The following is a 15464-nucleotide window of genomic DNA, read 5'->3' on the forward strand; positions in this document are numbered from 1 at the left end:
TAGAAGGTAAATAAATCCCAGAATAAAAAGAAAAAAGAAAAAAAGAGGCTGGGAGCTTCCATCGCCAGGGGGCTTGGCCAGCCTGAAAATGGCCCTCAGCCCCTCACCCAGACTGGCCAGGCACCCCAGTGGGAACCCACCACCCTAAAGGGGGTGTGGCCAGCCTGCAAACAACCATCATTCCCTCACCCAGGCTGGCCACGCACCCCAGTGGAGACCCCCACTCTGAAGGGGGTGTGACCAGCCTGCAAACAGCCATGAGCCCCTCACCCAAGCTGGCCAAGCACCCCAGCAGGACCCCCGCCCTGATCGGGGCACCCTTCAGGGCAAACCAGCTGGCTGCCACCCAGGCACCAGGCCTCTATCCTATATAATAAAAGGGTAATATGCAAACTGACCCTAACAGCAGAAGGACTGGGAATGACTGGTCACTATGACACACACTGACCACCAGGGGGCAGATGATCAATGCAGGAACTGCCCCCTGGTGGTCAGTGTGCTCCCACAGGGGGAGCTCTGCTCAGCCACAAGCCAGGCTGACGGCTGCCAGTACAGCAGTGGTGGTGGGAGCCTCTCCCGCATCCTCAGCAGCTAAGGATGTCTGACTGCAGCTTAGGCCTGCTCCCTGCTGGCAAGTGGACATCCCCCGAGGGCTCCTGGGCTGCCGGAGGGATGTCTGACTGCCAGCTTGGGCCTGATCCCCCCAGGGAGCGGGCCTAAGCCAGAAGGTGGACATCCTCTGAGGGGTCCCAGACTGCAAGAGGGCATAGGCCGGGCTGAGGGAACCCCCAAGTGCACAAATTTTTGTGCACCGGGCCTCTAGTCTTTATTATGAGATAGGAAAATATTTCTTAAACACAACACAAAAAACACCAAATAAAAAGAAAAGATTGCCGAAACCGGTTTGGCTCAGTGGATAGAGCGTCAGCCTGCGGACTGAAAGGTCCCAGGTTCGATTCTGGTCAAGGGCATGTACCTTGGGTTGCGGGCACATCCCCAGTAGGAGATGTGCAGGAGGCAGCTGATCGATGTTTCTCTCTCATCAATGTTTCTAACTCTCTATCTCTCTCCCTTCCTCTCTGTAAAAAATCAATAAAATATTAAAAAAAGAAAAAAAAAAGAAAAGATTGATTATTAAAATTAGTAATTTTGATCATCAAAAGATACCATGAAGAGAGTAAAAAGGCAAGCCAGAAGGAGGAAATATATGCAAGACTCATTTCTGAAATATAAAAAGAACTCATACAAAATCAGTATGTAAAAACACAGGCAACCTAGTACAAAAAGACTTGAAAAGGCTCTTTGTATAGGAGGATTTCAGTGTTTAATAAGTTCAATCTTATTAATCAAAGAATATGCAAATTGAAACATAATTAGATATCACTACATAACTTAACATAATGGTTAAAATATAAAAGACTTGACCAAGTATTGGCAAAAATGTAGAGTAACTAGAAATTTCATATCATGCTGCTTACATAGAAATTGATAAAAACATTTTTTAAAAACTCGTTTAGAACTATTTACTGAAGTTGACCCTGCAACATAACTCCAAAAATAGAAAGTTACATTTTTTGTAAAATGTACTAGAAGTATAATATTCACAAGAAAATTATTCATATCGCCAAAAACTAGAAACAATGCAAATCTCCAACAAAAAAATAATTTGTGCTGTATATATTTCTAAATGGTCTACTATATAGCAATACAAATGAATAACCTGCTGCTATACACAATAATGAATGAGTCTCACAAATATTATATTAAATAGAGGAAAGTAGATGGAAGATTACATATGGGATGTATTCTGGATGGAATGTTTGTGTTCCCCTCAATTCATAAATCCCATTGTGATATGCCCTTATAAATGAAATAAGTGACCTTATAAAAGAGACCTCAGAGAGTTCTCTCACCTTTTCTGCCATATAAGGACAGAGCAAGAAGACTACTGTCTACGAATTAGGAAGAGCACCCTCTCCAGACACCAAAGCTGCTGATGCCTTGATCTTGGACTTTTCAATCTTCAGAACTATGAGAAATAAATGTTTGTTCTTTAAGCTACCCAGTCTATTACATTTTTGTTATAGCAGTCTGAAATGATGAAGGATGATTCCATTTATAAACTTCAAACAATAGGAAAAACTAATCTATGATGTTAGAAGTAAGGATAATAGATATCTAGTTGGAAGAAAAGAAAAGTAGTGAATCAAACTGTGACCTCCTGGCTCATAGGCCAAAGGAGGAAGCATGAGTAAGGCTTCTGTGTATTGGAAATGTCCCCTCCCTTCATCCCTCCTTCTGTCCCTCTCTCTCTTTTTTAATTGGGGCGACATACTATATAATAAAAGCCTAATATGCTGTGTCCGGTCGTCCATTCAACCAATCAAAGCATAATATGCTAATGATATGCTAAGGCCGCTCCACTGCTCGCTATGATGTGCACTGACCACCAGAGGGCAGACAGTTGACCAGTTGCTATGATGTCCACTGACCGCCAGGGGCCAGATGCTCCGACTGGTAGTTTTGCTGGGGTCTGGCTGATCGGGAATGAGGGAGACTGGCTGGACATGCCTTGGAGCCCTCCCCAAATGGCCAACATCCTGTGTCCCTCCCTGGCCCCGATTGTGCACCGGTGGGGTCCCTCGGCCTGGCCTGCACCCTTGCAATCCGGGACCCCTCAGGGGATGTCAGAGAGCCGGTTTCAGCCTGATCCCGCAGGCCAGGCCGAGGGACCCCACTGTTGCATGAATTTGTGCACCGGGCCTCTAGTTGGTTAATAAAATTATATAGGTTTGCAGTGTACAATTTTATGATACATCATCTGCATAAGGCATTGTGTGTTTACCACTGAAAGTCAAATCTCCTTCTGTCACCATATATTTGACCCTACTTACAATTTACAACACCCCTTCCCCCCCAAACCCCTTTCCCTTTGGTAAGCGCTTTACTGATGTCTGTGTCTATGAGTTTTTATTTGTCTTGTTTGTTCATTTGTTCCCTTCAGTTTTATAAGTGAAATCATGATTCTTGAGTCGTTCTGTCTGACTTATTTTGCTTAGCATGCTTAGCATAATATTCTCAAGTTCCATCCATGTTGTGGCAAATGGCACTATTTCATCTTTTCTTATGGATGAGTAGTATTCTATTGCATATATGTACCACATCCTCTTTATTCAATCATCAATCAAAAGATACTTTTGGTTGTTTCTATGTCTTGGCCACTGTGAATAATAGCAATGTTCTATTTCTTGATCTTGGCAATGGTTAACTTGGTTCTCTAGTGATAGATCACTGAGCTCACTGAGCTATGTAGCTGTATATCTATATTTAATGTACTTGTCTGCATGTATTTGACACAAAATAAAATTTCAAAAGCTTATTTACCTGTTTTTTCTGTGTTCTGTTCCTGTTTTCCAGCCAATCATCCATTTGTTCCTCAATTTCTTCTATAGAAGTTCCATGATCATATGATTGAATATATGCACTTTCCAAAGGCGTATACACAGGAAATTCAGGTTTTGGTTTTTTTACTTTAACTTTCTTTGGCTCTAACAAATGTTTAAAAGAACAAAAATAATTTTTAACATTTGATTCATAGACCATATCTTGAAAGAACACCTATTTTTCATCAAACTATTTAGCTATAGGTTTTAGTGTGCATTTTCCACTGCATATACATTGTTTTAAAATAAAATTTAGAGGCCCTAGTTGGGTAGCTCAGTTAATTAGAGCATCATCCTGATACCCCAAGGTTGTGGGTTTGATTCCCAGTCAGGGCACAAACAAAAAGCAACCAATGAATGCATAAATAAGTGAAACAACAAATTGATGTTTCTCTCTCTCAAATCAATAAATAAAAATCAAAACAAAAAAATCCTCAGAGATGCTAATGGTGAGATGATGATGATATAATCATAATATCAATTTGTATACATATTTAGTTTTCAAAGTACTTTCCATATGATTTCAGTTATATGTGGAATCTGAATGATAAAATAAATGAACAAACAAAATAGAAACAGACTTATAGATACAGAGAACAGACTGATGAATGCCATAAGGAAGGGCCATTAGGGGGTTGGGTGAAAAAGGTGAAGGGATTAAAAAGTACTAATTGGTAGTTATGATAGGGATGTAAAGTATAGCATAGGGAATATAGTCAACAATGCTGTAATAACTATGCATGGTGCCAGGTGGGTACTTGAAATATTGGTGGAACACTTTGTGAAGTATATGATTATATAACTGCTATGCTGTAAACCAGAAACTAATACAAAATAACATTGAATGTAAACTATAATTTAAAAATAAAATTTTTAAAAACTGGGGAAAAAGTACTTTACTAGTACATGAAACATTTCATTTCTGGCACAATTGAAAAGCCTGGTCATTAGTGTTTTAATCCTACGTTTACCACCTAATAGTTAAATATTGGGCAAATAACTATTTGATCAAGTGTCATTTTCTGATCTGTAAAAGATAGGTAAATCTAACCTCATAAGTTTGATGTGAAAAAAAATGATCCCCTATCAAACTACCTGGCACAAAATGGTATACATTTATCTTTTCAATATTTTACAAAGGCAAAATTAATCTGGCAGCATCAGGGGTAGTTATCAGTAGTTAGTTATCAACTGGCCTCTTCATTAAATCCCATTTTTATTATAGAGTTAACATTGAGAAGCAACTCCATTCTTAATTACTATTGTCAAAATCACACAGCCTTATAACCATATCTTTACCATCCTGTGTGTGTGTGTGTGTGTGTGTATTTGCATGTACTATAACTTAATAAAATTTATGGGCATAGGAATAGACAAAATCCTGGATGAGAACAGAGAACCTATAAATATTTAAATTCAGTGGGAAATGGATTTAATAAATGATGCTGGCACAACTAAATATCCATTTGAAAAAGTAAGAACTGGGACACATACATAAGTAAATCCCAGGTGGATAGGTGATTTGATTTAATACCAAAACAATAAAATCTTACAATGAGAAATCTAAAAAACTACCTGTACTATTTAAAGAAAGAGGAAATATTAACTAGGAACCCAGTTGCTATAAAAAAAGATAAAAGATAGAATAACAAATCAAGAGAGAAATAACAGATTTGGAAAGAACTTCTACAAGACGAAGTACAAACAAAAGATTGATAAATGGATTATATAAAGAGATTTTATAAAGTAACAAGGGGATAAACAGCCCAATAGAAATAAAAGGCCAAAAATAATGTACATTAAGAATATAGTGCTGTGGGAAACAGTTCTGTTTAGAAAGAATATTATCTTAATTAGAAATTATGTGGAATCTACTATTATATTTTATTTTATACTAGTGGCCCAGTGCACGAAATTCGTGCAGGGGGGGGGGGTTGTCCCTCAGCCCGACCTGCACCCTCACCAATCTGGGACTGGGAGTTGGACATCCCTCTCGCAATCTGGTACCGCTGGCTCCTAACCACTCACCTGCCTGCTTGCCTGGCCGCCTCTAACCACTCTGTCGGCTTGCTCGCCCCCAACTCCCCCCCTCCCCCCGCTGGCCTGCTCGCTCCCAACTGCCCCCCCCCACCAGCCTGATCACCTCCAACTGCCCTTCCCTCCTGGTCTGATCACCCCTAACTGCCTCTGCCTTGGCCCTGCCACCATGGCTTTGTCCAGAAGGACATCTGGAAGGTCTCCCGGTCTAATTAGCATATTACCCTTTTATTAGTATAGAGGATTGCTTTAATACCTTAATATTTGCAGGCTTTTAGGTTGCTGACTTAAAAAAACCCCCACAACAAACCCTGACACCATAACAGGAAATTAGTAACTTAAATGACATGTGAATTTGCTACAAACGTATCAACAATCACATATAGTATCACCAGAGTACCATACAAGCCCAAATAGAAGGCCAGGTTGTTTTGTTTTTAAAAAATATATTTTTATTGATTTCAAAGAGGAAGGGAAGGAAGAGGGAGAGATAGAAACATCAATGATGATGAGAGAGAATCACTGATTGGCTGCCTCCTGCATGCCCCCTACTGGGGATCAAGCCTGCAACGCAGGTATGTGCCCTTGACCAGAATCGAACCTGGAACCTTTCAGTCTGCAGGCTGCCGTTCTATCCATTGAGCCAAACCAGCCAGGGCTAGGTTTTTGTTTTTGAAAACGTTTTTAGAAAAGAAGAAGCAAAAAAAGAAAAAAAAAAGAAAAAGAAAAGAAGAAGCCATAAAATTGACTCCACGTGAAGCCTGTCACATTATTCAGCTTCTCTCATTTTTTTAAATTTTAGTTTGTACAAAGTACTGCTAAGGGACAGCCCACATAAACAAGAAACCGTCTCATGAGAACTAATTTTGTCTGCTTATAGAGAACCACTTATAAAAAAGAAGTAAATAAATCTGGTTGTTTGTATTTATTTCTGGGGTGTTTCATCACCATTACAAGTGTTTGATGTCTTTTTGAATAAGCATTTAAAAATCACTTTAAAAAAGTAGTACAAAACTTCTAGTCCTGGAAAAAAGGAGAATTACTTTTCCACAGTCATCCCACTAAGAAAAACTAAAAGTCTTAATTTTTTTTTTTTATTCCCAAATTTTTTGTATGAAACAAACACAACATGATTCTGAATAATGGAGAGAAGAAAGACCAGCTAGGTATGGCAGGACTCAATGAACACCAAGGTGGTGAGTTGTGTGAGGTGTTTGTTTTTTTTGCCTCATACATCTCACACTCCCCCACCCTCCCCCCAGCAAAAAAAAGAAAAAAAAAAGAAAAAGGAAATTAAGAAAAGAAAAAAAAAACAACCAAAACAAAACTTTTAGATAATAGCCAATCTACTTTAGGTAAAAAGAACTGACAAAACCCTTCCCTATGCCAGCAAGGCTAATGGGAAGCCTAGACTTCTGCCACTGTGAGGCTGTAGTAACAAGGCACCACAGTCTCCCCTCCAGGGTGAGGTAGAAGGTGTAGGAAGCCAGACTTTCATCCCTGCTGAGAGGTAATGAGGACCACCTTTCCCTGTAGAGTCAGTAGAGAACAAGTGGGTAGCCTGGATTTCTACATCCATCCAAGGATAATGAGGTGTCCCTACCCTGCCCTTCCAGGATGGTTTCAGAGGAAGCAGAGAGGACACTCAGGTCTTTCACAGCTGCCCAGCAGCAATGAGGTATCCCCCTTCTCCCCCCGCCCCCCCATTTCAGAAGCCAGGTGGGGAGCAGTAAGTAGACATTCTTGCCTATCCCAGCCAGGGTGTTATCAGTGGAGGCCTACTGACAAGCAGGAACACCCATATCCACCCAACCCTGAGAGTATTGACAACTCCTCTGTCCCTCAGCTGTAATAGAGGCCATGAAGGGAACCTGGACTCCCACCCCTACCTGACCATAACAGGGCAGCAACCTTGTCCTTCTTCTACTAGAGCGTTGTCAGAGAACATTAGGAAAAAGAAAAGATTAAATAAGATCCAGAGTCTTATAATGCCCCAAATGTACACGTTTTAATAAAAAATCTCATCAAGAATATCTCAATTTGAATGAAAAGAAAATCAACAGGTGCCAACAAGATGAAAAAGATACCCAAATGATCTGACTAGGATTTTAAAGCAGCCATTATGAAAATGTTTTGACAGCAATAAGAAACACTTTTAAAATAAGTAAAGAAATAAAAAGTCAACAGAAAAAAAAATATGAGACATAAAAAACCAAATAGGAATATAAGAACTGAAAGGTATATTAACTGAAATTAAAAACAATAGGCACTCGACAGAAAAATGGAGCAGAGAGAACAATAAGTGAATTTGATGATAGAATAATAAAAATTACCTAATCTGAAAAACAGAGAAAGCAGATTAAAAGAGAGAGGGAGGGAGGGAGGGAGGGAGGGAGGGAGGGAGGGAGGGAGGGAGAGAATGAGAAAGGAAGGAAGGAAGGAAGGAAGGAAGGAAGGAAGGAAGGAAGGAAGGAAGGAAGGAAGGAAGGAAGGAAGGAAAGATGGATGATCAGAGCACCCACTAAAAAGATCCAACATTCATGTCACAAAATTCCTGAAAGAGAAAAAGAGGGCAGGACTAAAAGAGGATTCAAAGAAATACTGCCTGAAAGTTTGTTAAAGCTGGCAAAAGATACAACCCTACAGATTCAAGAAGCTTAATGAATCTCAAACAAAATACATGCAAAGAAATCCATGCATAAATAATGAAAATCAAACTTCTGAAAAAAAGAAGGAAAAAGAAAAATATCTTAAAAGTAGCAAGAGAGAAATGAAACCTTACCTGTAAAGGAAAAGCAATTCAAATGACAATAGAATTTGTATCCAAACACATGTAGTCAGAGGGAAGTGGCACAACATTTTCAAGTGCTGAAAGTAAAGAACTGTCAACTTAAAATTCTGTATCTAGCCTGGCCGGTTTGGCTCACTGGATAGAGCCTCAGCCTGCAGACTGTAGAGTCCCAGCTTCGATTCTGATCAAGGGCACATGCCCGGGTTGTGGGCTCAATTCTCAGTTGGGGACATGCAGGAGGCAGCCGATTAATGATTCACTCTTATCATTGATGTTTCTAGTATTTCTCTCTCCCTCTCTCTTCCTCTCTGAAATTAATAAAAATATATTTTTTAAAAATTCTCTATCTAGTGAGCCCAGCCAGTGTGACTCAGTGGTTGAGCATCGACTCAGGAACCAAGAGGTCACTGGTTCGATTTCGAGTCAGGGCACAAGCCCAGGTTTCAGGCTCAATCCCCAGTAGGGGGAGTGTAGGAGGCAGCTGGTCGATGTTTCTCTCTCCCTTCCTGTCTCTAAAAATCAATGAAAAAAATACATTAAAAATAGAGGTTTTAGTTAAGAAAAAATTCTGTGTCTAGTGAAAATATCCTTCAGGATTAAAGGGAAAACCAAGATAATTGTAGGTGAAGGAAAACTAAGAAAATTTGTTACCAGGAGACCTGTCTGATAATGACTAAAGGCAATTCTCCAAAAAGAAAGGAAGTCATAAAAAAAATTTAAAACAATAGGAAGAAAGAAAAACCAAGAGAAATATAAAAATATGGGTTAACACAATAGATTTTCCTCCTCCTCTATAGTTTTTTAAGTTATGCTTGACAGCCAAATTACAATAACATTCAATCTATGTAAAGAAAATACATAAGACAATTATAAGTGGGAAAGGTAAATGAATGTAAAGGGAGGAAATGTTTCTACATATCACTTGAAATGGTAAACTGTGGACAACAGTAGATGTATAAGTTATGTATATTTAACATATACCTAGAGCACCCACCAAAAACGTTATACAAAGTGATACACTAAAAAAACTATAAGTAAACCCAAATAGAATTCTAAAAAAATAATATTCAAATAACCCACAAAGAATCAGGAAAAAGAAAACAGGGAAATGAAAAAGAGAGAGAACAAAGAGAAAACAAAAATTAAAATGGCAGACTTAAGCCCTTAACATATCAATAATGACATTAAATGCAAATAGTCTACATATTTGAAAAAATAGTCATAAACTTCAAAAGGAAGTTTCTGTATTATGATAAATACTTTATGTTTAACCCCTATTTTCAAAGAATTTTAGTGTACATACTTAATCCATTATTATGAGAGAATTCATATATGCCAATATAAATGGCTTGTTACAAAAACTACATAAAAATAAGTTGTGTTATAAATAAATAAATTAATTCTGGGGATAAAATGGACAGCATGATGACTATCGTTAATAATACTGTATTATATATTAAAAAGCTGCTAAGAGAATCAATCTTAAAAGTTCTCATCACAATAAAAAACATTTGTAGCAGTTACAATATAATGGATATTAATTAGACTTACTGTTGTGATCATGTTGCAATATATACATATATTGAACCATTATATGGTACAAAGAAAACTAATGTTACATGCCATTTACATATCAGAGTGAGTTTAATATTTTTCTCTTTTCTTATAGAAAATGTGATTTCCCCCTCCTTTCGACTAACTAGTTTTAAAAGGCTTAGAAAATTTTATGTAACAATTTTATAACAATTATATAAAAATTACATTTAGTTTCATTTATTCATTGATTTATTCAATTTAACTGAAACTATTTCAACATCTGCTATAACATCAGCTTCTATTTCAATCTTAGGTTTAATATGACAATAATAATAATTTGTCCACCCTTACTCTCCCAACACACACATTAGTCAATCTTAATATGTAATCCTCTCTCATACTAAAAATTTTCCTCTTCATGGAAATCTGACTTAAATAGTTATATAATTGATTTGAATATTAGTTTATACTTGTAATTGTTGAAACTTTTGAATTAAATTACATGCTCCTGAATCTGAGTTCTGTATAGAATAGGTGCTCACATGACACTCATTAATATTCATGGCATTACATTAATTCATATATCCATTTATTCATCCATCTGCTAAACATTCACTATGTGCCAGGACACTGTATTCAATCCTGCAGACAAAAAAACCTGAAAAAACAAAAAACTAGTCCTGTGCTAAAGCTAGAGCTTCCCAGACATTTGAAGAATTCTTTTAGGAAAAAAAAAAAGTCCCCTAAATATGACCATATTCTAATCCCCAGAAGCTGGGAATATTTCACTTTACAAGGGAAAAGGGACTTTGCAGATGTGATTATGATGAACACCTTGAGAAGGGAGATTATCCTGAATTCTCCAGGGTGACCTCATCTAGTCACATGGGTCCTTAAAAGCAGAGAACCTTTCCCAGTTATGTTCAGGCAGAAATGTGACACTAGAACAGTAAGAGATGAACCATTGCTGGCTTTGAAGATGGAGGAAGGGCCAGGATCCAAGGAATGTGGGAGGTCTCTAGAAGCTGGGAAAGGAATGCAGCCCTGCTTGATAAACCTTGATTTTAGGTAAGTGAAATCCAGGTCAGACTTCTGACCCACACAACTCTAAGATAATAAATTTGTGTTTAAGCCATTTAATTTGTGGCCATTTGTTAGAGTAGCAGTAGAAAACTAACACTGGGGTAATCTAGTCCAACATGTGTTTTTTTTTGACAGATCAGAAAACTAAAATCCTCAAAGACACACATTTACTAGTAGGTAGTGGCAATGCACTTTTGGGTGTGAAGATAACATAATTCTTATCTGTTCTTAAACCCTGGTCTGATGTCAGGGTGAAGGCAGTAGCTAGGACTTTCAGTATATGAAGGGAAATAGCTAACACCACTTTTCTGTATATTAAATGTGTGGTATAATAATACCACAGTTGCTCATCTCTAGGTTGATTTGGCTAAATTACTACTATATGCTGCAGAAAAACTTTTACTGCATATCCTCAAAAGTATACAAATTATTTTATAAAACTATGCATGCTATCATGTACATTCATTTATAGGTGCAAAGTAATCTTTGCATTGTCTTCTGTGCCCAGATTGGTACTGGGTACACCATGCACTTTTCTAAGAATCCAGATCTGTGAAGGAAATGAAGTCTGAACCAAAAATACATTGGAATTTTTAAAATAAGAGATTTCACCTCCATGAATTCAGTCAAGTACTTACTGAGCACCTACTGTGTCCCAGGGACTCTTTAAGGTACTTTAATAGAAACAATAGACCCGAAACTTATATTTTATTGGGGGAACCAGATGGTAAACAACAGTAATAAATAAATTAATGCTAAATATTGTTAAATTCTCTTAACAAAAATAAAGGAATGTAAAGGCACATTTTGACTAGTCTTAAAAGGCTTAGAAAACTTTTATGTAAACATTTTACTTAATAAAAATTACATTTAGTTTTATTTATTCAATTTAATTGAAACTATTTCAACAATCAGACAAAAAAGAAAATGGGGAAAATGCCTTTTATGTTCCACTTTTCCCAAAATCAGCAATAACTGTCTTCAGTGTTCAGTGGAAGACTTCAACATGCTGATAATGTAGTCAAGGTTTTTCATATTATATAACACTGATACAAATGAAACAAAACTTTCAAAACAAAAGCCATTGATTTTCCAGGTTTCCCACTTACTACTGTCATACAGCAAGTTGGGTGATAACTGGATAGACTTGGCACATAATATTGTATCAGTGACAATTACAGCACTGGAGTATTTTAGGATTTCCAGATTCTGGATGCCTCCTAGAGGAGGCATCTATATGAGGAACTATATGACCCATGTTGTTTCTCTCTCCTTCTGACATTAAACTGTGGAGGGCTCAATAATTACTAATACAGTATTTCCCACATATTATACATTAAGAACAACTAACTCTATATAGAGGGTGGCAAAGAAGACATAGAAAATTTAATTACTACTGAATTTAAGAGAAAATTCAAACTTAAATAATCAATTTTATATGATTTTGTTAACACAGTAAGATAATGTTTAAAACTCACTTTGAAGTGTTTCAAGTTCAGCTCTAGTCAATGCATCTTCCTTTTCCTTCAGTTTTGTTTCTTTATATTTAGCATAAAACTGTCCAGCATCCTTAAAAAAGTTACAGATTAACATAAGAATCAGTTTGCTTTGATATTATTTTCCACACAACTTTATTTTAAAGCAGTATATTCTTTTTTGTTTTGTTAGTTCTCACCAGAGGATATTTTTTCCATTGATTTTTTTTGAGAGAGTGGAAGAGAGAGAGAAAAAGAGAGAGAGATATCGACGTGAGAGAGACATATCAATTGATTGCCTCCACAAGCCCTGAGTGGGGCCTGGGATTGAACCTGCAACCCAGGTACATGCCCTTGACTGGGAAGAGAACCCACGACCCTTCAGTGTGCAGGCCGATGCTTTAACCACTGAACCATACTGACTGGGGCTAAAGCAGTATATTCTTTAACGAGTCTTCCTTTGTGTTTATGCTTTCAAATTTTATGATGAACAGAAGAAAATTAATGAACAATTTCCTATAATTTTACTGTCTTAGAGAGCTGATTAAAGCCAGACATTGCATGAGTATACATTTAAGTATTTTCTCTCAGATATGGAAGGGAGGTATCCTCTTCCTGTTTTCTTCCATTGTGCATTTTTCAATATAGTGCTATCGCATGACTAGAGAGCAGAAAAAAGACACTTTTTAATGGAATTAAATTATTTTGTATAGTAAATTGCATTATTGTACAAACATTATTTTCATATTAGTCCTTTAACTCTAAAATGTTTTCAAAGTTATATGCAAATCTGATTATGAAACCTATATGACCATGTAGATACAAGTGAAAGTTGTCATTCCTCCTTCTACTATATTAAGATATCAGTTCCTATCGTGGAGGGTTGAAGATTAAGAACATATGCTATATACAAATGCTTAGTTGTCAAGATAACAGTGGCTAAAGTCTAAAGGTCCAGTACATATGTATGACTTAGCAGAGTAATGAAAAAGACTAAGCCTTCAATAATCACAGACATGGAGAAAAACAAGTTGATACTCTAGTCTAGGCATATAAAGCTCTTGACAATAAAAAAAGCAAAAACATAATTTTCACCACCCTTTGACTCAAACTTCATCTATTCTATAGTGCTATTACCTATGGCTGCCAGGTCACACTGTGCTATGCTTCCATGTCTTTGTGTATGCTTTGCCCTCTAGCTAGCATATGTTGCTACTCTATCATTATTCTGAAGAACTCCTATCTATTCTTAAAAACCCTATTTAAGCATCATATCCTTTGCAAGTCTTTCTGCCTTCCCTAACAAAGTAATTCCTCTTGTATACTGCTACTGAAACACACTTCTATGATTGCTTGAATCATGCTATATTCTCTCCTAGAAAATCAGAAATTTAAGATAGGAGTACTTATATGCCCAGAGCACAGTATCTGGCATAAAGCAGGCATTCAATAGAGTTCATTGAACTAAACTAGATAGAAATACATGAGAAACTAGATAGAAAGAAATGATGACTTGTGATGAATTTAATGTCAGTAAAAAAATTTTAACAAGGATGGGGTCAAGGATAGGTAACCAGGCATAACTCCAAGTCTCCCACTCCCAGACATCGGCGCATCAAGGTCCTGATTAGACCCTTGTAACTGTAAATCAAGGACGTTTGTAGTTTCTGTGAATAAAAGCTCGCCGAGCACCAAGCTCGGGGCTGCTGCAGGAGGAGAAAGCCTGTGGCAGTCACTGGCCAGTTCAATAAATCCTCGCTTGCTGTTTAAGACCTAATTGGAGTCGGTGGTCTTATTCTCGTGAATGTTGGTCCACAACAGACTGACTGATGTGGAATAATAATAAGAGAGATATAAAAAATAACTCTAGGGCAGTGATTCTTCCATCCGGTGTGCCACAAGAATTTTTCAAAACATGTAATATCTGACTATTTAGTCAGGGGCATTGACCTCTTTTCCCTTATTGTCAAATAAAAAAATGACAACAGCCGCCACCACAATAGCTGTCCAGTGTGAATGAATCAAAAATCACACTTTTTTTTTTGTCAGAGAGACAAAAAATGTATCTTTTAATGTACTGCAGATGTTTAGTAGTTTGTGGCCATGAGATGAAAAGGTTGAAAATCACTGCATTAGGGTAACAGTCCTAGGTTTAAGATTCCTAGAGCAAATAATCATACACCCACATGAGAGGGTTTTACTTCTTAGGAACAAAAATCAATCCTTGGCTCTACCTTGATTCATATGTAAATTCATAAACACCTAAACCCTAGGTGGGATTATCTCTTTCACCTATGATGGTCCAAGTTAAAGCTTTCCCCTGGGGCTATGTCTCTTGGGGTTATATCAGAACTCTTTACTTGACAATGAATTAGGGGAATAATAGGATATTTCTAAAATAATTTAATCAATATAATAAAGATGTGTCTCTTATTCTTTCCATTCCATATTTATGTTCCTTATTTCTACAAGGCTCAGGCCAACTAAATAATGGTATAATTTGAGGGCACAGAATGCCATGCACCCAATTAACTTGTTCTCCCATGCCCATATATACTTCCAATTTCACCAAGGTTTTTGGTTAAGGTTTTATGGCCCCTTAATATTCCCTGTCCACAGGCTGATGCTCTATCCACTGAGCAATACCGGCTAGGGCTGAGAGTAGGTTTAATAGTAAGGAAAGAAAGAAACACCAATCAGAAAGGATATATGTACCCCTATGTTCATAGCAGCTCAATTCACCATAGCTAAGATTTGGAAACAGCCTAAGTGCCCATCAGCAGATGAGTGGATTAAAAAACTGTGGCACATCTACACAATGGAATACTACACTGCGGTAAAAAAGAAGGAACTCTTGCCATTAGCAACAGCATGGATGGAACTGGAGAGCATTATGCTAAGTGAAATAAGCCAGTCAGAGAAAGATAAATACCACATGATCTCACTCATTTGTGGAATATAGAGAACAACATAGACTGATGAACAGGGACAGATCCAAAGACAGAGAAACAGCGATCAGACTATCAATCCCCAGAGGGAAAGTAGGGGAGGGTGGGGGTAAGGGGAAGAGATCAACCAAAGGACTTGTATGCATGCACA

The 15464-nt window shown here is 37.5% G+C and overlaps 1 protein-coding gene across 2 annotated transcripts in view; it reads right to left on the reverse strand.

Moving 5' to 3' along the window:
• DNAJC1 (DnaJ heat shock protein family (Hsp40) member C1) overlaps positions 1 to 15464 on the reverse strand; it is a 212408-nt gene that overhangs the window by 92265 nt on the left and 104679 nt on the right. Inside the window, exons 7-8 of one of the 2 annotated variants that reach the window (XM_059660783.1) lie at positions 12369 to 12459; positions 3385 to 3548 (exon numbers count right to left, since the gene is read on the reverse strand). The exons of the other annotated variant lie outside the window; for it this stretch is intronic. Coding sequence (XP_059516766.1) covers positions 3385 to 3548; positions 12369 to 12459 — 255 coding nt within the window. The remainder of the gene's footprint in view (positions 1 to 3384; positions 3549 to 12368; positions 12460 to 15464) is intronic. 2 annotated transcript variants of the gene reach the window in all.

Source organism: Myotis daubentonii, chromosome 1, assembly GCF_963259705.1.
Source record: "Myotis daubentonii chromosome 1, mMyoDau2.1, whole genome shotgun sequence".
Lineage (NCBI taxonomy): Eukaryota > Metazoa > Chordata > Mammalia > Chiroptera > Vespertilionidae > Myotis > Myotis daubentonii.